Genomic DNA, 25,368 nt, shown 5'->3' with positions numbered 1-25,368 from the left:
ACTGCTTATTAAGGGTAGAATTGTACATACCGGTATATCCCCAGTATCCCAGGAACATATCAGTTACCTCCACATATTCTATTCTTCCAATGGACTGCAGCTTGTCGGGCTCCGGTGCATGAAACATTATACATCCGCCAAACTGATCACTTCCTATTGTCTCTCCAAACTTTCCCTGGGAACATGTTTGTGTAGCAAATTCACCTGGAACAAGACAGGACACACTCGAGGTAGTGTAAAGAGCACATCGGACATGCACAGTTCCACTATCCATACCATTGATAACAATTTCACTTGCTGTATTCATATCATAGTAGCAAGTCTATGGACACTTCTACCTTGATGGGCACCTCGACTCTTTGCTGATGGAATAGGGAAGAGTAAGAGGTGGAACATTATACAGCTGTGTTGATGATATCGAAGACTCTAAGGCCCCTTTCAAATGGTGCAGATCTGTTCGGCAGACTCCACTAGCTCAGCAGGGACCTCTCCGTTGATCCCCACTGAGCAGGCGGTTGACAGGTCCGTCTCTGCTCACTGTGCAGAGACGGACCTGTCAGAGTCCCGCTCTCCTCTATGGGGAGACCAGATGAAAATGGACAGCATGTCCATTTTTATCCGATACCATCTGATCCGACCTGCTGGATGGATGGTAATCGTATCTCCATCCGTCTGTTTTCAGCGGATCTTCTTAAATTGGATGGCAGACGGCACATCTCCGCTGACATCCTCCTCCCCATAGAGGAGAATGGGTGGCCGATCAGGTCCGCCTGAATAAAGGACAGGTGGACCTGATCGGTCCGATCGTGTGAAAGGGATCTAATACTTTATTGAAAACTAAGTTTGGATACTTTTTTGAACAACAAGTTAGTTAACCCTTTCGTGACCAGAGGTCATTGATGACCAGGCCAAATTTAGTATTTTCAGCATTCCTTGGTCAACTTGTGAATAACTCTAAATACTATTTATCTACCTAAATACTTTTCTTTAAAAAAAAAAAAAAAAACATAAAAGACTTTTATGTGGTACACTGTTTTAATAAAGACTCTCTTTTTTTTTTTTTTTTTTGTTACAGGCTGATACATGCAAAAAATATGGAAAAAATTTATTTCTTAAAGCGTAACTCCACTTTTGTTGAGAAAAAACATTCCCCCCTGGCTGATCTATGTACAGTGCCTTGAAAAAGTATTCATACCCTTTGAAATTTTCCACATTTTGTCATATTACAACCAAAAACGTAAATGTATTTTATTGGGATTTTATGTGATAGAACAACACAAAGTAGCACATAATTGTGAAATGGGAGGAAAATGATAAATGGTTTTCAACATTTTTTTACAAATAAATATGTGAAAAGTGTGGCGTGCATTTGTATTCAGCCCCATTTACTCTGATACCCCTAACTAAAATCTAGTGGAACCAATTGCCTTCAGAAGTCCCCTAATTAGTGAATAGAGTCCACCTGTGTGTAATTTAATCTCAGTATAAATACAGCTGTTCTGTGAAGCCCTCAGAGGTCTGTTAGAGAACCTTAGTGAACAAACAGCATCATGAAAGCCAAGGAACACACTAGACAGGTCAGGGATAAAGTTGTGGAGAAGTTTAAAGCAGGGTTAGGTTTTTAAAAAAAATATCCCAAGCTTTGGACATCACATAGAGCACTATTCAATCCATCATCTGAAAATGAAAAGAGTGTGGCACAACTGCAAACCTACCAAGACATGGCCGTCCACCTAAACAGACAGGCCGGGCAAGGAGAGCATTATTCAGAGAAGCAGCCAAGAGGCCCATGGTAACCCCCGAGGAGCTGCAGAGATCCAACGTTCAGGTGGGATAATTTGTCCACAGGACAACTATTAGTCATGTGGGGGACACAGCAAACATGTGAAGAAGGTGCACTGGTCAGATGAGACCAAAATAAAACTTTTTGGCCTAAAAGAAAAACGCTATATGTGGTGGAAAACTAACACTGCACATCACCTTGAACACATCATCCCTTCCGTGAAACATGGTGGTGGCAGCATCATGTTGTGGGGATGCTTTTCTTCAGCAGGGACAGGAAAGCTGGTCAGAGTTGATGGGAAGATGGATGGAGCCAAATACAGGGCAATCTTAGAAGAAAACCTGTTAGAGTCTGCAAAAGACTTGAGACTGGGGCGGAGGTTCACCTTCCAGCAGAACAACGACCCTAAACATACAGCCAGAGCTACAATGGAATGTTTTACATCAAAGCATATTCATGTGTTAGAATGGCCCAGTCAAAGTCCAGACCTAAATCCAATTGAGAATTTGTGGAAAGACTTAAAAATTGCTGTTCACAGATGCTCTCCATCCAATCTGATAGAGCTTGAGCTATTTTGCAAAGAAGAATGGGCAAAAAAGTCACTCTCTAGATGTGCAAAGCTGGTAGAGACATCCTCAAAAAGACTTGCAGCTGTAATTGCAGTGAAAGGTGGTTCTACAAAGTATTGACTCAGAGGAGCCGAATACAAATGTACGCCACATTTTTTAGATATTTATTTGTAAAACATTTTGAAAACCATTCATCATTTTCCTTCCACTTCGCAATTATGTGCCACTTTGTGTTGGTCTATCACATAAAATCCTAATAAAATAAATTTACATTTTTGGTTGTAACATAAGGAAATGTGGAAAACTTCAAGGGGTATGAATACTTTTTCGAGCCACTGTACATTGCAAGGATTTTAACAACCTTTGTTGCAGATTCCTACCTTTAATTATTCAGAAGAAATCCCTGTGTGTTTATCTGTGCTCATGTGGGAAAGTGAATCTAATGGGAGTGGTTTCATAATTATCAATCAGCTGCTGACCTGCAGGGCACTAATGAGGAAAGCTGCAGAGCCTACATCCCTTTATACATAGAACAATTGTAGACAAAATGATGAGATGGCTGCACTCTCAATTCATGCAGAAAGTGGATTTATTGCTGTATACAAAAAGTCCACCAGCAATGCAATGTGTTGACTGGTGGCTGCTAAGGTGAGGATGTTGATTGACATATCTCAAGCCCAGAGCATAGTAATATACAGAATGTAGAAAAGAGTTAAAAGAAATCTGTCATGTACAGAATCAGGTAGGTTTTCACTGCAAGACTCTACATCTGTAAATACTTGTTTCACAGCAGTTACGTTAATAATGAAAAACATTTCTGTTATCCATTTGCTACATGCCTAGGACCAGTGACTCAGAAGTGTGAAAGCCACACGGTCAGGCTGCTACTGCAAATCCACACCTGTCCACACATGATCTAACCTGAGACTCATGATATACCTAGAAGACTTGAGATTTATCTAAAAAACAGATCCATTTGGACAGCACATAAACATGGCTGAAACAAAACCTTAGAAATCCATAAATTACCTGTATCAAATCCATCTGGACATGCTGGTATTGTGTCACTCCATTCTGCATTGGTGAAACCTCTAACCAGAATGTTTCTTGTAAGAAGGCCAACTTCAGCTCTAGCTTCAAAGACTGTTCCATCAGGCAGAGTGACTGATATGCCTAAGTGCCGGTACACCAGTGGCTGACTTAGAGTCAGGTTTTTGCCATCAGCAGACACGGATTGTATAGTCATCTTTTCATTCTCACTTTGACTAAGCCTATTGGGAAAACAATGCACATATAAGGTCACCAGAATGTGATCCTGTCAGTGATTTATAAGTGCTGCTCAAGTTGCTTTATACATAACAATCCATATAGAACAGCAAAAATTACTCAATTTACATATCAAATAAATGCTTCTTTATTATTCCATCTTATATATGATCAGTAGTGTTGGGCGAACGTTTCGGCTTGAGCATGATTTCGGGCTGAGCATTGGCTATTTGGCCTGTTTGTCCAACACCTGAATTCGCAGGGTGTTCGACGCGTGTTCGCCCCGCTAAATCCCTTGCAATGCACTGCGCAATGCACAGTGCATTTTGCGCCCTTATTTGGCTGTATAAGCTGGTTGTTAAGGAGCTGGGCCTGGGAAGCTGGACGCCGTGTCCTTAACAACCGATGAGTCATCAGCTGTCATTGGGTTTCCCACTGACAGCTAAATAAGAAAAAATAAAAAAATTGCTGGTTAAAAAAAAAAAAGAAAAAAAAAAACATCATGGGGTCCATACCAGGCCCTTTAACAGCATGGGGTCCCCCCCAAAATCCATACAGGGGTATCTGGGCATGCAGCCTGGCAGGTCAGGAAAGGGGTAGGATTATTTTTCGGGTGCAGCGGGCGACAGGATTGACAATGGATTTACATGGGGGGCAATGTGGAATTGTCAAAAAATGTCCCACTTGTTTGGTGAATGGGTAGGGGTACTATGTACCCCATACTTATTCACATGGAGGGGGCAGGGTCTCGGGGCCCCCTTGTTAAAGATAGCTTTCAGATTCCGATAAGCCCCCTGCCCATAGACCCCCGCAACCATTGGCCATGGTTTTGGCGCTCGTCCTCCCCTTTCCTGACCTGCCAGGCTACATTCCCAGATACAGGTCTGGTATGGATTTTGGGGGGAACCCCAGACCATTTTTTTTTTAAGTTTTGCCATGGAGTTTTCCTTAAAATTCATACCAGACCCTTGCAATTGTAACCACGAGTCAATTTAAATGTGATTTGACTTTTTTTTTTTCTATAGAAAAATGTAATTTTTGCTACAGCATGTTCTATGCATGTTACAGATGCGCCCCTTTACAGGCAGACCAAGAAGACCCCCCCCGGGAACTATAGTTAAAGACATTTTTTGTTTTTATTGTTGCACTTTAAGCTCCTGAAAAATGCTAGTTTTTAAAACATTTTTTGCATTGATACCTGTCCCCCAGGGCAGTACCCAGACCCCAATATCCCTTTTATGGGCAATTACTTGCATATAAGTCTTCAAAATTGGCACTTTCGATTTTTCCTGTTCGGCTCCCATAGACTTCAATGAAGTTCACCATTCGGGTTCCAACTTTTCCCATGTTTGGGAGTTCTGCTGCAAACTGAACAGGGGGGTGTTTGGCCCATCTCTAATGATCAGCAAGTCATTACTTTTCAGTTAACATGCCCTTCTCAAGCACAGAGTTACAATACGTGCAGCTAATGCCCTAGATATCTAGATCTAATACATACAGTATACAGTATCTCACAGAAGTGAGTTCACCCCCCACATTTTTGTAAATATTTTACTCTATCTTTTTACGTGATAACACTGAAGAAATTACACTTTGCTACAATGTGAAGTAGTGAATGTACATCACATATAACAGTGTAAATTTGCTGTCCCCCCAAAATAACTAAATACACAGCCATTAATGTTTAAACCGCTGGCAACAAAAGTGAGTACAACCCTAAGTGAAAATGTCCAAATTGGGCCCAATTAGCCATTTTCCCTCCCCGGTGTCATGTGACTTGTTCATGTTACAAGGTCTCAGATGTGAATGGGGAGCAGGTGTGTTAAATGTGGTGTTATCGCTCTCACTCTCTCATACTGGTCACTGGAAGTTCCACATGGCACCTCATGGCAAAGAACTCTCTGGGGATCTGAAAAAAAGAAGTGTTGCTCTACATAAAGATGGCCTAGGCTATAAGAAGTTTGCCAAGACCCTTAAACTGAGCTGCAGCACAGTGGCCAAGACCATACAGCGTTTAACACGACAGGTTCCACTCAGAACAGGCCTCGCTATGGTCGACCAAAGGAGTTGAGTGCATGTGCTCAGCATCATATCCAGAGGTTGTCTTTGGGAAATAGACGTATGAGTGCTGCCAGCATTGCTGCAGAGGTTGAAGGGGTGGGGGGTCAGCCTGTCAGTGCTCAGACCATACACCATACACTGAATCAAATTGGTCTGCATGGCTGTCGTCCCAGAAGGAAGCCTCTTCTAAAGATGATGCACAAGAAAGCCTGCAAACAGTTTGCTGAAGTCAAGTAGACCAAGGACATGGATTACTGGAACCATGTCCTGTGGTCTGATGAGACCAAGATAAACTTATTTGGTTCCGATGGTGTCAAACATGTGTGGCGGCAACTGGGTGAGGAGTGCAAAGACAAGTGTGTCTTGCCTACAGTCAAGCATGGTGGTGGGAGTGTCATGGTCTGGGGCTGTGTGAGTGCTGTCGGCACTGGGGAGCTACCGTTCATTAAGGGAACCATGAATGCCAACATGTAATGTCAGATATTGAAGCAGAGCATGATCCCCTCCCTTCAGAGACTGGACCACAAGGCAGTATTCCAACATGATAAAGACCCCAAACACACCTCCAAGACGACCACTATCTTGCTGAAGAAGCTGAGGGTAAAGGTGATGGACTGACCAAGCATGTCTCCAGACCTAAACCCTATTGAGCATCTGTGGGGCATCCTCAAACAGAAGGTGGAGGAGCGCAGTGTCTCTAACATCCACCAGCTTTGTGATGTCATCATGGAGGAGTGGAAGAGGACTCCAGTGGCAACCTGTGAAGCTCAGGTGAACTCCATGCCCAAGAGGGTTAAGGCAGTGCTGGAAAATAATGATGTCCACACAAAATATTGACACTTTGGGCCAAATTTGGACATTTTGACTTAGGGCTGTTCTCACTTTTGTTGCCAGCAGTTTAGACATTAACCTCCCTGGTGGTATGATTCTTTTGGATTTTAGGTGCTGAAAGTGGTACCATTATTTTGCATGTAATTCTTGTGAATGAGCAGCCCAAACCAACTGTATACATTTTATATATATATATATATATATATATATATATATATATATATATATATATATATATGTATGTATACATATATTATGTATATATATATATATATAATGTATACAGTTGGTTTGGGCTGCTCATTCACAAGAATTACGTATATACTGTATATATATATATATATATATATATATATATATATATTTACATAAAAAGTACAGTAAAACTGCAGGAAAGGGCACTGGGGGGCAATGTAATGTGAATTTATTTTATTTTGAATTTATTTGGTTTGAATGGGTTTCACCCCCCTGCGAACATCACGTCACAGGAGACAGAAGCCGGGGCACGGAGAGGATCGGGAGGAAGATCCACCGCGAGACACCGCCAAGACACATCGCTGGATCCCGGTGACAAGGTAAGAAACCTCTTTTACAGGATCCAGCGATGCTTCTGGCGGTACCCCGAGTGTGGCTCGGGCTTACCGCTTTTGGCTCTGAAATTTAACCCCGAGCCACACTCGGGAATACCGCTAAGAAGGTTAATGGCTGTGTGTTGCATTATTTTCAGGGGACAGCAATTTTACACTGTTATACAAACTGTACCCTCACTACTTTACATTGTAGCAAAGTGTAATTTCTTCAGTGTTGTCACATGAAAAGATAAAATAAAATATTTACAAAAATGTTAAATTATCATGGGAATTAATATTTCACTAGTTGTAGTGATAAATGGAGTTCAAAAACCTGGAAAAAGTATTGATGTTCTAGTGATTTCATACCAGAAATTACTTTTATTATCCATGTTTACTATTCAGAAAAAGGAGGAGAGCCTGGCTTGCTAATATTGGAATTAAAGTTACCCTTTCAGCAGTCTGAAGGTCAATATAAAAACTGGCCCTCTAAGAATAATTAGATATAAGGGTTCTTCACAAAGTTTCCACACTTTTTTTTAACTCTTTTTATTAAGAATTTTAAAAAACAAATTACACTAATTAAACTAAACTGCAAGGTCAGCCAGACAAATTAGTTACATGACACTCTTATGCCCCATACACACGTGCAGATTATCTGCAGACTTTTGTCTGCAGATTTACCTTTTCTATGTAGTGCAAGGGCCTGCCGGATTGCATACAAATTGAAAGTGTTTAGGTTTGACCTCATATTATATGGTTTTGGTAAGTCTGCAGACAAAAGTCTTCAGATAATCTGCACGTGTGTATGGGGCATTAGACACCACCAATTACCACTCCTCCCACCCCCACTGTTTCCAACGAAAGTATAAAAGTGTGGACACTTTTTGAAGACCCCTATTTCTTCTCTCACCTGCTGTCCACAACGCACAGTGATGCACTAATCAACAGGAATTGCAGGCTGATGTCTGTGCAGAACCAACACTTCTAGAAGATCTCCTGTGTTCCCCTGAGTGTTCATTTGTTCCGCTCACTGAGCCCTATGTCACCACAGGACACAGAAGTGACGTGGAAATCGGTGGAGGAGCCACTGAGCACTGCAGAGGACACAACAGATGAACACTTCTAGAAGTGTTGACTTCAGTGAAAACTTCAGCCAGAGATTTCTATTGAATGGAACGGCATTTGGCAGCAGGAGAGGTAATTATTCACTTTCTTCTTTGCTCCCTTTACTAGGCTGCCAAAATCATCATCACCAATCCTTTAAAGTATCAGTATAACTTCAAAAAGATGTCCATAACTTGGTTTTACTTTACATATGGATAGCTAGGAACAGCTGACAGAAAATCATAAGGATTTTATCATATTTATTTGTGTTACTTGTATCTGTGTCCATTGTGGATTATGACTGATTTGTTCTGAGTACATCTTTTTTAATTTTATATTATTAAACATCACTTGGGTAATGCACAAGGCTGGTGCGCCCTCTTTTCTTTCTTTTACAATGTTACTCGCATGTCATTTGACACATCGAGTTTCTTCCTCCACTTTGATTCAGATTCAATGGAGAAAAGAATTCTGTATTCCTGGACAGCAGTAAATTGAAAGTCATCTTGTAAAACATTGTTGGTGTGTGATGTGACTGGTGAAGAATAGTGTGGAATGTACCTGTGTCCAGTTGACGCAATCACAATTTCATCCCCAGCTTTCCAAGTCACACTTTGCTTTAGAAGCAGAGTGGAGCTTCCAGCCTCTGCAGTCTGCGCTAGGTGGGTCCAAGTTACCGGCACAGGAATACCTGGAAAACATCAACAGGAGTCTGATTGGCCTTCTCTGTTTTTTTTTTTTTTTTTTTTTCAGTATGTTTTATGTTATTCCATAGATTTTGGGTTTCTATACATTTATTTACCTTATTGAAATTTATTTAACCACTTGCCGACCGCCGCAAGTACATATACTGCGGCGGTCAGCCCCGGCCAGGCAAAGTGACGTACCGGTACGTCACTAGCCTGTCACTGGCTTGTGAGCCAATAGCGGGCGAGCGCACGCCCGCTGAGGCACACGCCCGCCCCGGCTCGTTCCCTAACAAGTCAGTGCATGTGACCGGCAGACCCGATGTCCGCCGGTCACTCGCGATCGTTCACCGGGAAGGGAGAAAGGCAGGCGGCTAATGTAAACAAGCCGCCTGTCATTCTCCCCTGTGTAAAAATGGAGATCAGACAGTTCTACTATGTAGGACCGTTGATCTCTGTTTTTACACTAGTAGCCATGTCCCATCACAGTTAGAAACACGCCCCTAGGACACACTTAACCCCTCCCTCTCCAATACAGTTAACCCCTTCCCTGCCAGTGTCATTTTTACAGTAACAGTGCATATGTATAGCACTGATTACTGCAGTAATGTCACTGGTAACCTCAAAAGTGTCAAAAATGTCAGTCAAGGGTCCGATATGTCCGCCGCAATGTCGCAGTCCCGCAAAAAAAAAACGCAGATCGCCGCCATTACTCGTTAAAAAAAAAAAACACCAAAAATGACAAAAATCTTTCCCTTTGTTAGTAAACCCAATGACTTTTGCGCAAACCAATAAAAATATGCTTTTTGCGATTTTTTTTACCAAACATATGTAGCATAAAACAAATTGGCCGAAAATGTTAAAAAATTTGATTTTTACATTTTTTTTGGGGAATTTCATATAAAAAAAATGTGAAAAATATTGTTATTTTTGCAAAATTGACGCTATTTTTTTGTTTATAGCGCATGATCAAAAAATCGCACAGGTGATCAAATACCACCAAAAGAAAGATCTGTTTGTGGGGAAAAAAGGACGTCAAATTCGTTTAGGTACAGCGTCGCACAACCTCGCAATTGTCCGTTAAAATCACACAGTAAAAAAAATCGCAAAAAAAACCCTGGTCAGGAAGGGGGTAAAATCTTCAGGGGCTTAAGTGGTTAAAAAAAAATTTGACTTACCGTGAAGATCCAAAGTTCCTTGCCTGACTGCCAATGTTTTTGCCCCATACAAAGGTAGCTCTGGGGAGCGTATATGTCCATGAAGAGTGATGATAGCTTTGTGTTGGAATGGGGCAGCCTCAGTTCCAACCTACAAATAAACATAAAGCAAACCAAACCTATTATAGTCAATAATATTTAAGTCCATTAATTCTCCTATAATGTAATACCGCTGTGGTCAGCCATACCTGCATAACACCATTATCTGTAATAAGAATATTCTCAGCCCGGAGCTCAATGTCAGCTTCATCAAAAACCAGAGTTCCTCCTGATGTTAAAAAAAAACATGTATGCATATTAAACTCTTATATTACCTACTTACACTGAAGCAGAATGCATCATTTATATTGGTCTTGTTTAATTAAACACTACACAATAAAGTACATAAAGTAATAGCAATCATATGTCAGTGTGCTTTAGTGTACTATAAAACTTTTCAGGGTGGTAGATAGCAGGGCATTCACCTCTGTCAGTCTGTTCTCTGTACTGTGAGCCACAGAATAGAGAAATCATTACTCCTAATTAACAAAAGCTGCTTTCACCCCTTTTGTTATTTTGGAGCAGCATCTGCTCCATGTTCTAAAGCCCCGTACACACGATAAGAAAATCTGTAGGGAAAATTCGTCCGACGACCGATCTGCCGATTTTCGGATTGTTAGTATGGTGCTTTCAACAGCCAACTCCGACTTTTCGGCTGACAAAATCCTGATGTGCAGGCTATAAAATTTCTGTCGTCCGTAATACGTCTGATTTTCGTCTCATTAGTACAGATTTCGACCGAAAAAAATCTTAAGAGCAAGACTAGGCATGCTCAGAGACGAAAGAACACATACAAAGCAATCCAACACATGACATCACTTCTGAAGTAGAATTCTGTCGTACGGGAAAATTTGTATGAAAATAACCTCTTCACTTTCCACATCAGACTAGCATGCCACAAAAAACGGACGACAGATTGTTCGATAATTTGATCGTGTGTACGGGGCTTAAATTTAGAAGAGTTGTGCATGCATTATTAATTTCCCCCTAGTTTTGAGAATCCCTGCACTTTTTGAGATCCCAAAAACAATCAGTGAAAGCTGAATTCACAGTGTTTGAATTAAAAAATGTTTGTATTTCAAATTAAACGATTTCGATTCAGAAACACTGTAAGACGATTTGGTAAATGAGGCTGAGACAGAACAAAGGCAGCAATTTTGTGAGGTAATAGCTGATCCTATATTTTTGAAAAGGAGACATAGTGGGTGAGATTTATTAAAACTGGTGTGCACAGAATCTGGTGAAGCTGTGCATAATAACCAATCAGCTTTTAGGTTTTATCATCCATGCTTGAGGCCCGGTTCACACTGGTGCAACATAAGCTCTGACTTTGAGAGTGCATGTTGCATGACATGTATAAATCAATGGTTTCCTATGAGAGCCATCTTAACTGATCCGACACAAAAGGTTCCTGCACTACTTTGGTCTGACTTTGGTCCGTTTTCAGCCCATTCAATATCACTGAAGTCGGATCAAATTCAGATCATCATCTTAACTGATCCGACTTGTGGCATGTGACTTGTGCTCTGAGGATCTTGAAGAGAAACCCCACGCCAAAGTTTTGAAAAAAAAAAAAAAAAACGGTGTGGGGTTCCTCCCCAATTCCATACCAGGCCCTTTGGTCTGGTATGAACTTTAAGGGGAACCCCTCACCAAACGTCTGACGGCATCGCCCCATCATGCACTGGGCGGTAATGTCACACAAGAGGGTGAGGTCTCTGGATGACGTCATCAGATTGCCATGCCCGATGGTTATATAAAAATCAGCAGGGAACAGAGCACAACTGTGGGAGATAGCATCGGGAGAAGACATCAGCAGCAGAGGGAGAAGAATAAGCAGAAGAACCAGAGTAGGAAGACATCAGCAGCAGGGGGAGAAGAACTGGAGGAAGAAGACGTCAGCAGAGAGAGAAGAACCGGAGGAGGGAGAAGAACTGGAGGGGTGAGAAGAACCGGAGGGGGGGGGGGGGAGAAGAATCAGGAGGAGAAGACATCACCGGAGAAAGAAGACATTGAGCTACATCTGTTCTTTTTTTATTAAAGGACTTTGTCAAAAACACATGTACTCTATTTGTTTTTGACAATTTATTGGGTGAATGAGTGGAGGTATGTACTCCATTCTCATTCACATGGGGAAGGGGCAGGTTCTGATAAGCCCCCTGCCCCCCAGACCCCCACAACCACTGCCCAGGGTTGTCAGGAAGAGGCCCTTGTCCCCATCAACAAGGGGACAAGGTGCGTTGGAGTTTTGGGAGTGAAGAGCCCACCCTGCCCCAAAGCACCCATCCTTCCAATGTTGAGGGCATGTGGCCTGGTATGGTTGAGGAGGAGGCTCCCCCACTTTTCTTACATTCTGGGCTGCGTGCTTCGATAAGGGTCTGGTATAGATTTTGGGGAGGATTCCATGCGTTTTTTTTCTTTTTTACATTTTTGCATGGGGTTCCCCCCTCAAGATTCATGACAGGCTCAAAGGGCCTGGTATGGTCAGATCAAAGTCGGATCCCATTCATTGAACTTGCATGGAAGTCAGACATGAAGTCATAGGGCAAAGTCCGTTTGGAAGTCGTCCAACTTCCATGTCGGCAGTGTGAACCCGGCCTAATTAAACCAGCTGAAGTTAGAAACTGATCGGTTGCCATGCACGCCTGCACCAAATTCTGTGTGCACTAGTTTTAGTAAATCTCCCCCAATTGTTTTCTTAATTGTTTACTTAATTAACAAATTATATAATTGAGGAAAGAAGAATATATGGTGCGATAACAACATTGGCATGCAAACGCATTAGGCTTCTGATTGATATTGGGTAGATTGATATTGGATAATGCAGACAATTATTATTTATGAAACTGACCCACCAAAACATACAACTGATCATGCCATCATGTATCCTCCTTGATTCCCTGCAATCAGCAAGGTGACAAGGCCCTGGAATTCATTCTTCTTCCACTGTAGTCCACTGTCCAAAAAACGGGTTGCACACATTGCAATAAACCTTGACTGGAGTTGTACATGTTTGGGGTACAGCCCATTACTTGGAGGGCTGAAATTCTAGATCACATTCATCAGTTTCTATTTTGATAAACCACACCCATTTTTTAAAAGATTAATCTGTGTAAGTCTAAAAAACATACTCGTCCAGAAGAAATAGTCAGCAGCCACAGGACCCAACCCCATTCCACTGGTGTCCTGCTTTGATCTACAGGCATACTGTTTATATATACCCTACTAGCTACTGGTAAAGCATACTTGGAATACAGTTCCTAATAAATGGCTAATACTGAAAATGTAAAGTCTACCAGGACCTAATGAACAGCCTGATGTAAATTGGAATTCTGGCTTGGTCCTACCTTGAATCAGCAGCATCTTCAGCACTGGAGTGCTTTGGTCTAGTAGGATAGTCTGTCCTTCAGTGATAACAGCCATTGAACCTTCATCTGGGGGCGATTCCCCTCCCCAGGTATATTTAGAGGACCAAACATCAATGTAGAAAAAGTTGGCATTGTCCTGAAACAAACAAACATGGAAATCATATCACACAGTAACTTAAACTCTATTTTATGAAAAAGGGAACCTATATATCCAACAGATAAAAGTAGGGGGGCAGAATCCTTTAGGTTAGCTAGATCTCCATTGCCTCTAGTTGGCAACCAAATCCCTCTTTTCCCCTGTTCTTCACAATTATCCCTCTTTTAGGTCTGATCTATCATTAATCCCACCCAAAAAACATTTTATTTTTGGACAGCATAGGGAAGAGTTAGAATATCTGTATTTATTGCTGTTTGTGGCACTATAGGGGGATTTACCTTAACATTCTGACAAACCTGATGTACTAATGGCCTATCTAATTTCTTGAGGCCCACAAATGCTAGGACAGTACAAATACCCCCAAATTACCCATTTTTGGAAAGTAGACAGTCCGAGGCATTTAATAAGATGCATGGCGAGTTTTGTGAAGTTTTCATTTTTTTGGCGCAATTTTATGGAAAATAAAGACATTTTTAAAAAAATCACAAATTTATTTTTTACATATTTTCACCAGTGTAGTACAGTGTTATCATATAACTAATATGGCAGTGATCAGGGACACTGACTGTTGACAATTTGTAAAAAAAAAAATAAACAAAGAAATAAAAATATGTTTTTTTAATTAAATTTATTTATTTTTTATGATTTTTTTTAACACACTGTGACCAGAGTATTAGAGTGTTACTATAGTAACACTGTACTACTCTGAGGAAGTGGTCAGGTTTTTTTTTTTTTTTTACACATTTTGATCGCTTATACCAGTGAATTTCATTGGTATAAGCACCCAATTTTACTGAATGAAACTGATTCATTCAGTATCTTTTGTTGTGATTAGCAGTGATTTGCCAAAGCGAATTACATGGTACAGATGATCTGTTGTTGGCCCTGTCTGTACCATGTGATCACTGTGACCAATCATAGCTACCAACACAACTGTATACAATGGATATCATGAAAGGAAGCCATTTATTGTTTACAATTTTTATGTTATCTGCTGTGATTAGTCACAGTGATCACATGGTACTGACAGTGGGCTGGTATAGTGATCAGTAATTGGCTGTGTCCAGTGACAAATAGCGCCGCTGCGTGACACCACAAGTGGTGCATTCTAGAAGGACGTCATAGGACATCTACTTAGAAGGAGGAAAGCCCCCCTCAGCCATCAATCTGTTATAAGCGGAGTGGGAAGTTGTTAAAAAATACTGTATTTTTGTTGCTAGATAAAAAAAAATAGTTTAGCTCACTGTAATTAGTACAGCTGCATGTAATTAGTTACTGTAGGCCTGCTCAGTGTTTCAACTACTGCTGGTTTGATTGTTTCCTCTGCTTTACAAAGAAGGGTCGATTTCTCTGGAACATAGGTGTAGAGCAAAGCAAATAGCAGCATGAATATTTATACAGCCCGGGTCTATACCAGGGAGGGTGGCCCTGAAGGTTGCAGGGAGTCTGTATAAATACAATGAGATACAAAGCTTCTGGGTCTTGTCCTGGAGCGGAGAAGTTTAGCCTGGAGGGCTTTCGGCTCTGTAGACAGCCCTGCCAAGTGCTTACTACTCCTGAGGCCTCAGCTGGGCTAGCTGAGGGGCCTGGATGCTGAAGTTACAGAGAGCTGACTGAGGGGATTTTGTCTGAAGATCTAGTCTGATTTCACAGGAGAAAGATGTTGGATGAATGCTGGAAGGAGGCAACCAACTCTCCAGAGACATTTGTGAGTACAGAGAGAGATCTTAGAGCCCTTTGGGCTGCTGCCACCCCTCTGATACTAGAAAGTCAGCTGTGTGTTAGCGTAATGGGGACATCGACTGGTGTCCTTAAGAGCTCAGTGTATCTAATTTTTTTGGGAAGGGACTCTGCTCTTATTGCTCTAAAGATGAAGATTGAGTGTTTTTAACTGCTTCTTCTACAAAGTCCACAGTTTGCTTTTGCAAGGAATTTTTTTTTAATTCTACAGATGGAATTTTATTGTCTTCATCTTGTACATAGTTCTTTTTACTTGCAAAAGTTTTTTTATTTTGTAAGACATAAGTAGAATAATAACATACAATCTCAGGGAATATTGCAAAAGTCAGGTACACAATGTGACATATACAGAGCCCACATGGGAAGGGCCCTCATAAAGAAAACAATAGCAACAATGCATAACAAGATAGGCATGCTTACTAAAATAGAATTATGAAATTGTCCGAGTCCCAGCCCGCTGACGGAGCATAAAAATACAAAACATAGGACATCCATGTAAGTTACAAGTGCCCTCTGCAAACCAGGTAGGGGAACCCCCCCCACCCTGAATCTTATGAACTGGGTTTGCATATAATCACCCTCTGAAGATATAGGTCCTGAGAAAGGTAGATAAATTATAAGCCACAAGAAAGGAGGAAGTACGGAGGATCAGAAAGAAAGAAAAGGAAAGGAAAAGAAGGAAAGAACTCAAGATGAGAAAGGGGAAAGGAGAAAGGAGAAAGGGCGGAGATGCTGGAGTGGATGCGAGAAGGGACAGGAGGGAGAAAATACAAAACAACTCCTCCGCTCTTCCCGTCAGAGTAATTAGGATGAAGGAGGTGAGATGTACAGACACCAGGGTTCCCATATGGCCTCAAATTCCGCTTGCTTGTCTCGGAAGATGCTAACCATCTTCTCCTGGGTCATGATCCAAGAGATTTTGCGTTTGGTCGCCCCCATAGAGACCGAGGGAGACTTCCACGCCCGAGCCAAGGTAAGCTTCCCTCCCAACAACATGAATTGCATGAGTTTCACACTGGTTCTAGGCCCTTGTACGCCGGAGCCAAGAAGCAGTGCTACTTCCGGGGTCCTGGGAGCTGAGAGCCCTGTGACTTTGCGGATCAAACAAAACAACTTATTCCAAAAACTACGGATACGCAGGCACTCCCACCAAATATGGAGCAAGGAATCCCGATGTCCGCAATCGCGAAAGAAAAGAGGGTCAGTGCCCGGGTACATTCTGGCTAGACGAGTGGGAACAAGGAACCTTGTACATAGTTCTTTTTGGGGTATCCCACTCAAATTCCCAACCCTATCCAGGTTACCCCAAAAATAAAAAACACCAAAAAAGAACACCCCTAGACTTATTATTTAGCCAAAGAGTGACTGTGATTATGTATCTGTCTGCAGGGCAACTACTGGGAAAAAGAATCCGGGCAATTTCCAAGGGCTTCTTCCAGGTTAGCACTACAAATACACTAACATGTATTAGTAAACTTAAAGGGTTTGTGAAACCATTGAAAGTATATTGTTATTGTTATACAGTATCTGTCTAAAAGGTGTGTAGACCTGTGTAAGCAATGACTTTGGTGACTTGTACTTTACACAGGCATTTCTTTCACTCCTGGAAGCACAACCAAATGGCAGGGGAGTGAATGGAAGGTAAATATATGTGCCCTGCTATTTGGAAAAGCACAGAAGCATGAAGTCAAAGGTTTCTCTAGCCAAAACATTTTTATTTTATAATTTTGGGACAGCGTCAGGCTTTTTTTTTTTTTCTTGTCCATATGCCGCTGGGGAGATTTCCCCTTGCTATATGTCCACACAAGAAACGCAAGAGTGAGTGAGGAGTGTATTACCATTTGTTGTGGTAACATGGGGTAAAACATGCTCTTAAAATTAACAGATGTAAAGTAGTGATTTCAACTCATAGCACCAGCTCTTTTGGCACTTCTATCTGTGATCCGTGTATGATGCTAGGGAACCATTTGTATTATGTATCTGTAGAAGATTGCCACATTCAACTTATGAGCTGCAACCATTTATATTTACTGGTCTAAGAATGAGGCATGGTACACTGCATTGGCTAAGAACATGAAAACAATAATACAGAATCCATTGCCAAACATCTGGATATAAAGACATCATCCATTGCTAGATCCATGGCTTTAGAAGGCCCACTTCTGCGTATGCTTTCTTTCCTCCACAGTGCACTCATAAGAACATTGCCATGAATAGTTTATTATTTAATAGTGAGTCTACCATTTACAGGTGTGTTATGTTCTATGAAGTATTGCTGGGATAGTAGGTGTTATCAACAATTATGTAATATGATGTTGATAATGTAAAATCTTACCATTAGAGCTACTCCTTGGCCATCGATGTTCACCCGGACCTTGGCTTTTTCTGAAGAGGAATGAGCTGTGGTAATGCAAAGAATCTGTGTGCTGTTAGCTGATTGAACAATGCACGGGGACTGTGCAATTGTGACAGAAATACGTGAGGTGTCATTGCTACAAAGGAAAGAAAAATGTTGATCATTAGACATTTCCATTTTACTTTTTAGGGGCAAATTTGAGGGCTGTGAGGGAAAGTAACATATTTTCCCTATAACAAATGTACAGTTTATTCTTCCCTATCCTAATAATGTTTAATTACCCTGCTACCCTCTGTTTCTATGTCCTTTACTTTCTAGTGCCATGGGATTCTCGTCGGTGATCTGTGAACCCCTAAGCTTCTGTTTAAACAGACAAATTGGCTGCTGGAGTAATATGAATCTTTTTTTTTTCCACAAAGATTTTTTATTAATTTTAAATAGATGATACAAAATATTTCAGCAAATTGTAAAACGACAGAGAAATATGTTTTTCTTCAATCCTGAAACAAAAAACCATGGATAACCCAGTTACCTCCACCCATTTCCCCTAAGACCCACCCCCTCCCCCCACCCTTCGCACTTACGTCACCTCCTTTTGAGAAATTCAGTCTAACTTTCCCATAGGCATGAGTAATTCCCCATTTCCTTAAATTCTTTCCATCCCTTCCATTTTGCTGTGAAGGCCTCTATCCTATTTTCATCTCTACTACACAGGCTTTCCATGTTGTACATAAATTCTACTCTATTGCACCACTCCTCCATTGTAGGGATTTCTGGGTCCAACCATCTCTTTATGATCGTTCCTTTTGCGGCATTCAATAGGTTCGGGACAATGGTATTATTATATTCTTTAAAGGGGCCCTCTGCACAGTGAAACAAACAAACCCAAGGGTCATCCCTCACTCTTAGTCCAGTAATCTGGGCTATGAGTTGTATTTTTAGCCAGAATGTTCGTATCCTTGGGCAGCCCCACCATATATGAAACAATGTGCCTTCCACTTGGCACTCCATCCAACATAATTCAGATTTCTCTGCTCAGGCTTGGTGAGCAGTAACCGGTGACAAATACCATCTGGCTAAGAGTTTGTGGTTCATCTCTATAGTATTAACATTGACGTACAGTGAGCTGCTCTCAAGACTTTTTTTCCCCCCGTTCTCCTCTAGTCTTATTCCAATTTCTTTTTCCAATTTCTCTAACAAAGAGAGCCTCTTCTTACCCATCAGGTCAGATAGTACCCCATACATCTGTGATAGACTGTGTCTTATTATCTTGTGTGGATCTAGTAATTTCTCCATAGAGGTTTAATTACTACCTGATCTGATGGGTAGTGGTAATGTGCTTACAAAACGTGTTAATTGCCTATAATTCCAACCATTTAGAGACAAAGCTCTCTTCCTATTAAGATCCTCTAAAGACAGAATTTTTCCTTTAAAAACAATATCTTTTCATTTTAATTCCTCTATCCCCCCCCCCCCCCCATATTTTCCCTCTAACCCTGGCGGAAAAAACTTTGTGCCTGCTATGTAAATTAATGGGGAGTTATATTGCCAACCGCTCTGCTTACAAAGGGCATCTCAAGTCCTATAAAACACCTTAGTCAAATCGTGCGTCCCCTCGTGTGTTTCTCTAAGCTTAGGAGGGATCCAACTATTCCTATCTAAATGCGTTTGGCTTAATGTGAATTCTAATCTAACCCATCTTTTCTATGCGTCTTGTTTAGCCCAATTTATCATGCGCGACAATATCATTTCCGTGTAGTATCTCTTAATGTCTGGTGCTTCTAAACCCCCTAATGATTTGTGCCGACTGAGAGATGCCCACTGTACTCTAGGTTTCTTCCCTTGCCAGATGTATCACAGCATTATAGTTTTTAATGTCTTAAAATAGGCAGGTGGGATTGCAATAGGCAACAACTGAAATGTATACAATATTTTTGGCAAAATCATCTTCTAAATTGTATTAATTCTACCGAGCCAAGAAGTTACTTTACCTGAAATTCTCCTAATACTTGATTTTATCTCCTCCAACAGGGGGATATAATTGTCTAGGTATAATTCTTCTAAGTGGGAGGACAGGTTAATCCCTAAATATTTTAGCTTCGACTTTGCCCATGTAAATGGGAATTCCTCCTGTAAGGCATGCTCTTCTTTTTTGTTTAAGCCTGTGTTTAGGATTTCCGATTTAATTGGATTTATTTTGAAATTGGATAAATCACCGTATTTCCTCAACTCCTTTATAATGTTTGGGAGGCTAATTCTTGAGTTTCTTACATAGAATAGGATATCATCCACATAAGCGGCTATTTTATGTTCGTCTTGTCCTATTCTCATCCCTTGTATATTTTCTTCATTCCTAATTGATGCCAGGAGGGGTTTTAGTGACAAGATGCACAATAAGGGTGGATAGGGGGCAACCCTGTCTCGTCCCATTCTTCATTGAAAAGTTTATCTTTACCGTAGCTGGTGGGTTACTGTATAGTAATTATCAGTAGCAGAAAGCAGCCTGCAGTGTTGTAGTGTCAGCTAGCCAATATAAGAGTATAATTGATACCCAAACAGAGATCCAGTGATGGTGAGTCTGGTCCCCCCAGCGGTTCCTCCTCTCTTAGGTGTGACATCATATATGAGAGGGGTTATTGCAGTAGAGTAGGTAAAGGAATCGTTGATCCACACACCATTGTTTGCGTTAATGACACCAACATTACAGATCTGAGAAGTAACATTTGTAGCTGAAAAAAGACATAAAGAATAAGCTAATTTTTTACGACTTAATCTGTGTAAAATCAGTGTATATACACTACATACCCAAAAGTATTGGGACGCCTGCCTTTACAAGCACATGAACTTTAATCCCAGTTTTAGTCCATAGGGTTCAATATTGAGTTGGCCCACCCTTTGCAGCTATAACAGCTTCAGTATCAATATAAAACAAAACATGTATTTAAAAATATAAGAGGAAGGAAATAAGAACCCTCATTTTGACTACATATTATTTACATTTGCAAAATGCTTTGCGTTAAAGGCAACTGTCAGATTAGATTTCAACTGTGAGGCTGAATAAACATGTCTAATGTGGTCTAGCTGTGTCTAATTTATTAAATTTCACAGCCTTACCTGGTTTATTACCTCCTTATCTATTAATAGTACAATATACTGTAGGTGATTAGATACTGTACATATTCCTTATTCTTTGTAATTATATAAATGTTTTTGAGATTTTTTAAGTTTCATTTTTCCTTTGTTTCATTTGTATCTATTTTACATTTTCTATAAGGTTTAATTTTTTTTAATTATGTTATTTTTTAATAATATAATCATGTTTTGAGATGATTTTGGTACTATTTTTACTGATAATTTTGTTCATATGATTTACATATAGTCCTGAAGACGGGGGCTGCATTTTTGGCTCTATTAGCACGGGCATACTTAAAGAGTAACTCTACTTTTGTTGAGAAAAAAACATTCCCCTCTAGGTGATATATGTGCATTACAAGGATTTTAACAAACTTTGTTGCAAATTCCTACCTTTTGTTATTCTGAAGAAATCCCTGTGTGTTTGTCTGTGTTCATGTGGGAAAGTGAATCTAATGGGAGTGGTTTCAAAATTATCAATCAGCAGCTGCACCTGCAGGGCTCTAATGAAGAAAGCTGCTCGGTCTGCATCCCTTTAGATGTGATTTCCTATTGGAATTACCTCAATTACAAAACAATTAACAAACATTTTTGTTGCAGGGGATGCCTGAAATCTGAGTTGTATCTTAGGGCAAGCCTCAGGAAAAATCAGTGAGCCAATCACACAAGCAGGAAATTATGTTTCTGTGTAAATTAAATGTATTACATTCTGTGTACAGAACACCTCCAGGTAGCCATATTGCATTGCAATTTACAGAAATGTTCTACAGAGCTGCAGATTGAAAAGGAAGGTAATTTTAATAACATTCAATTACAATATGACTTGTGTCGCAATTGTGTCGCAATTGTATATGCTATAGTATTTTTTTTTTTTGGTATTTTGTTTACCATGAAAGTGGTGTTACCCTTTAAACATACGCCTGTGTGAGGGCCATGGTTGTCCTGTGCATCCTGATGCAGGCAGTCCCATTCATGCCAATTGGACTGCATGTACACAGTTGCTGCTTCTAAATTGACATGTGTGTGGGAAGAGGTCCCCAACATACACCAACTGCATTCAGGGACCTGCACCCACTTGGCTGTCAAATTGACATGCATGGTTATACTGCCTGCATGGGGATGCATGGAACATCTGTGCATCGCTGTGCAGGCAAACACAGTGCTCGCATAGGCATACACGTAAGTGCGCCCATGTGAACGAGGCCTTACTCATGAAATTAATTTGCTTATTTGGATACAAATGCAAATAAATAGATCTATGTTCAGTGTTTGCCTCTTCACATCTTATTTGGCACTCTTCACCTTTTTTATACATGCCCACTGTTATCAGTATATTGTAGAAATAAGCATCCACAAATTATTTCCAAACTTGAGATAGTTTCCTGTCTTTTGAGATACAAAAAAAAACTGAGAAAATATAGTACAATAAACAAATACGTTCCTAAGCATTTTATGAATTATGGTTTATTATCTAAAAGACTGAGTGCCGGTTCACACTTGTGCGGATGCGCTGATCGCATGTAATTCGGAGTGCACTGCTCCTTCATTACATGCGATCTCCTGTGCGGATGCGAGTTCAGCCATACACTTTGTATGGCTGAATTCGCAGCGCATCCGCAGCAAACACGCACATGAGGCATTTTTTGAGCCGCCTCAGAATCGGATCGCACAGTGGTACACACTTGTGCGATCCGATTCTGTGCGAACTTTCAGATCGCACTGCGATATGCGATTGCAACTGGGGGTGTCGTTAACATTTAATTGACAACCCCTGCGTATCGCATATGGCAGTGTGAACTGCCAGATGTGCGGATGCAATGCGGGATCACGCTGCATATTCGCAGAGTTCCCACATCGCACAAATGTGAACCGAGCCTGAATTACATGTTTGATCTTCTAATATGCTCTGCTGATTTTCTTTCAGTGAAGTTGTAAATGTGATGCGTTTATCTGGTTGATTTGATGGGTAGCTGAGTCACTTACCATTATTCAAAGGCAATTCACAGAGAAGGAAGCTTGCATTAGACCTCACTTGATCTATTTTGCACTCAGAGTTGCAGACCAGCACATTGGATACCGTCTCATCAAACCCAGAGCCAGCAATAGTGACCATCAATCCTCCACCAAAGCTTCCTAAATAGCATAAAGAAAAAAAGTCGGTTGCATATTAATTTTATAATAAATATTCGCTGTTATTAACCGATTAATAACTATTTCTAAGTTGTGTCACTTAGGGCTCTAAAATTGCTTTTGGAATGTCTCAACATTTGCGCAAAAGTCACTACCCATGTTTATAAGGTGTGTAATGTCAGTTTCTATTTGTTGCCTTTCACCGGGCAAATATGACATTCTGTAACAGTTTATTCTGCAGGAAATAGGCCATAAGAACATTCAACGATAAGAGTTAAAGAACATTCGACCAACAGAGAAATAGCCTAACACTATGGGAAGGAATAACTAACTATAAGGGGAAATAATATGATGGAGACCTCTACACTGTGTACAATGTGTATGAAGATTCCTGTGAGAACATCCAAACAAATGGGTGTTCAGTCAAGTGACCCCTCCATCTGCAGGGGGAAGTGAAACATTTAGGCGTTACTACTGCTGCTAACCGTGACAGCTTTCTGCTCACTGTTCCTGGTTGTTAGGAAGCTGGCAAGCTGGTACCCGCATTCTAAAACCAGTGATTCACCCCCACCCAGCACATACCTGTCCTGGCTGATTGGTAAATATAAAAAAGTCATCACGTCTCACCCAGAATTCATTTGCTCTTTCACATCTGGGATGTAAAGTCTTATGGGGGGGGACACCACAAAAAATGACAATAAATACCCCCCCCCTCCCCAAATTGCTACTAGACCCTTGTCTGACCATGCCTTGTACTGGCAAAGAAAGGTAGGGCATATGTCTCATACCAGGCAACATGCTCTCAACATGGGAAGGCACCTTGCTAAAGAAACCCCCCCTGGAAAAACACCTTGTCCCCATGTTGATGATGACAAGGACAATCCCTACAATTTTAAAACCAGTGATTCACCCCCACCCAGCACATACCTGTCCTGGCTGATGGGTAAATATAAAAAAGGCATCATGTCTCACCCAGAATTCATTCCAGTTCTTTCACATCTGGTATGGACTTTATGGGGGGACACCACAAAAAATGAAAAGAAATACCCCCCCCCCCAATCACTACTAGACCCTTGTCTGACCATGCCTTGTACTGGCAAAGAAAGGTAGGGAATATGTCTCATACCAGTCAACATGCTCTCAACATGCGAAGGCACCTTGCTATTGAAAACCCCTCTGGCAAAACACCTTGTCCCCATGTTGATGATGACAAGGACAATCCCTACAATTCTACAACCCTAGCCTGTGGTTGTGGGGGTCTGTGGTAGGGGGGCTTATAGGAATCTGGAAGCCTTCTTTAACAATAATGACTCCCCAGATACCAGCTCCCCCTATGTGAATGAGTAAGGGGTACTAATACCCCTACTCATTCACAAAAAAAGAGAAGTAAATAAAAGCACCATACTTGGTTTTTGACAAGTCCCACAATAAAAATCCACCATCAATCATGCTGTCAAGTGATGCAGATCTTCGTTAATCACAATAAATAAAACGCGCCATCAGAAAAAACCTGCTACCCACTGAAACATTGAATCCCATCAGTCCACTAACAAAGGACATCTCCCAGTCCCTGATGCTGCAATGTAACCAAAGGGGGCGGGCTGACAAGGTTTTTTTTTTTACCTTAATAGGGAGAATGCATTAAGGTAAAAAAACCTTTTACCTTTACAATCACTTTAAGAATATTGCAGAAAGCAAGGAAAACAAATGGATTCTTCATCAAATCAGGCCCAGCCTTTCACAAGAAGCCCAGATGACTAGGCTGAAGCTGTCTGGACATACTATTAGGAGAACCAACTGCCTGCAAAAGACAAATATTCTTGAAAAATTGAAGGGGAAAAAAGAAAAGGACAACCAACAATAAGATGGATAGATGGATGGAAACAGTCAAGCATCAACATGTTGTTGTAGAGATTGAAAACCAAAATCATTCTGAAGAATCGCTATCTATGCGGTTGATATTGACTTGTCGGCATCAAATGTGTGGATGGGGGAATTGAGTCATTTTCTTTAAATTAACCTGCTGGTTGAGCAAAACAAAAGACTCATGTATGGCCAGCCTTGGTCTCCAGGAGTGGTCTACTGCTCATGGCACTCACCTTGATTTGGAGAGATGCTAGTAATACTCAGTTCATATGTAAATGTTGCACTGGATCTTGCAAAGCCTTTCTTATTCTTCAGTAATACTGGGAATGTTCCTCCCCAGTGGTCTGTCACTGTGCAGTTCAGTAAAGTATCTGATATGAAGGTGATGACACATGTGGCATTTCCAATAGTCACTGTAACATTTGTGGCATCAGAACCAAACTGTGTGCCAAAAACAGAGATGGTGGTTCCTGATGGTCCTGTTAGTAAAT

At 40.9% G+C, this 25,368-nt stretch overlaps 1 protein-coding gene across 1 annotated transcript in view; it reads right to left on the bottom strand.

Moving 5' to 3' along the window:
- Nucleotides 1-25,368, bottom strand: part of LOC309556569 (fibrocystin-L-like) — a gene marked incomplete at both ends in the record, with an annotated part of 290,856 nt that overhangs the window by 111,084 nt on the left and 154,404 nt on the right. The window contains 10 exons of the mRNA XM_082259013.1: nucleotides 68-204; nucleotides 3,382-3,623; nucleotides 8,748-8,877; nucleotides 10,051-10,180; nucleotides 10,278-10,357; nucleotides 13,476-13,632; nucleotides 17,729-17,885; nucleotides 20,301-20,478; nucleotides 22,865-23,014; nucleotides 25,111-25,356. Of these exons, the coding sequence (XP_082115139.1) occupies nucleotides 68-204; nucleotides 3,382-3,623; nucleotides 8,748-8,877; nucleotides 10,051-10,180; nucleotides 10,278-10,357; nucleotides 13,476-13,632; nucleotides 17,729-17,885; nucleotides 20,301-20,478; nucleotides 22,865-23,014; nucleotides 25,111-25,356 (1,607 nt within the window). The remainder of the gene's footprint in view (nucleotides 1-67; nucleotides 205-3,381; nucleotides 3,624-8,747; nucleotides 8,878-10,050; nucleotides 10,181-10,277; nucleotides 10,358-13,475; nucleotides 13,633-17,728; nucleotides 17,886-20,300; nucleotides 20,479-22,864; nucleotides 23,015-25,110; nucleotides 25,357-25,368) is intronic.

This window comes from Pelophylax lessonae (assembly GCF_965119305.1).
Source record: "Pelophylax lessonae genome assembly, chromosome: 5".
NCBI lineage: Eukaryota > Metazoa > Chordata > Amphibia > Anura > Ranidae > Pelophylax > Pelophylax lessonae.
Note: the sequence above shows the minus strand (reverse complement) of the source record. Positions and strands in the feature narration are given on the sequence as shown.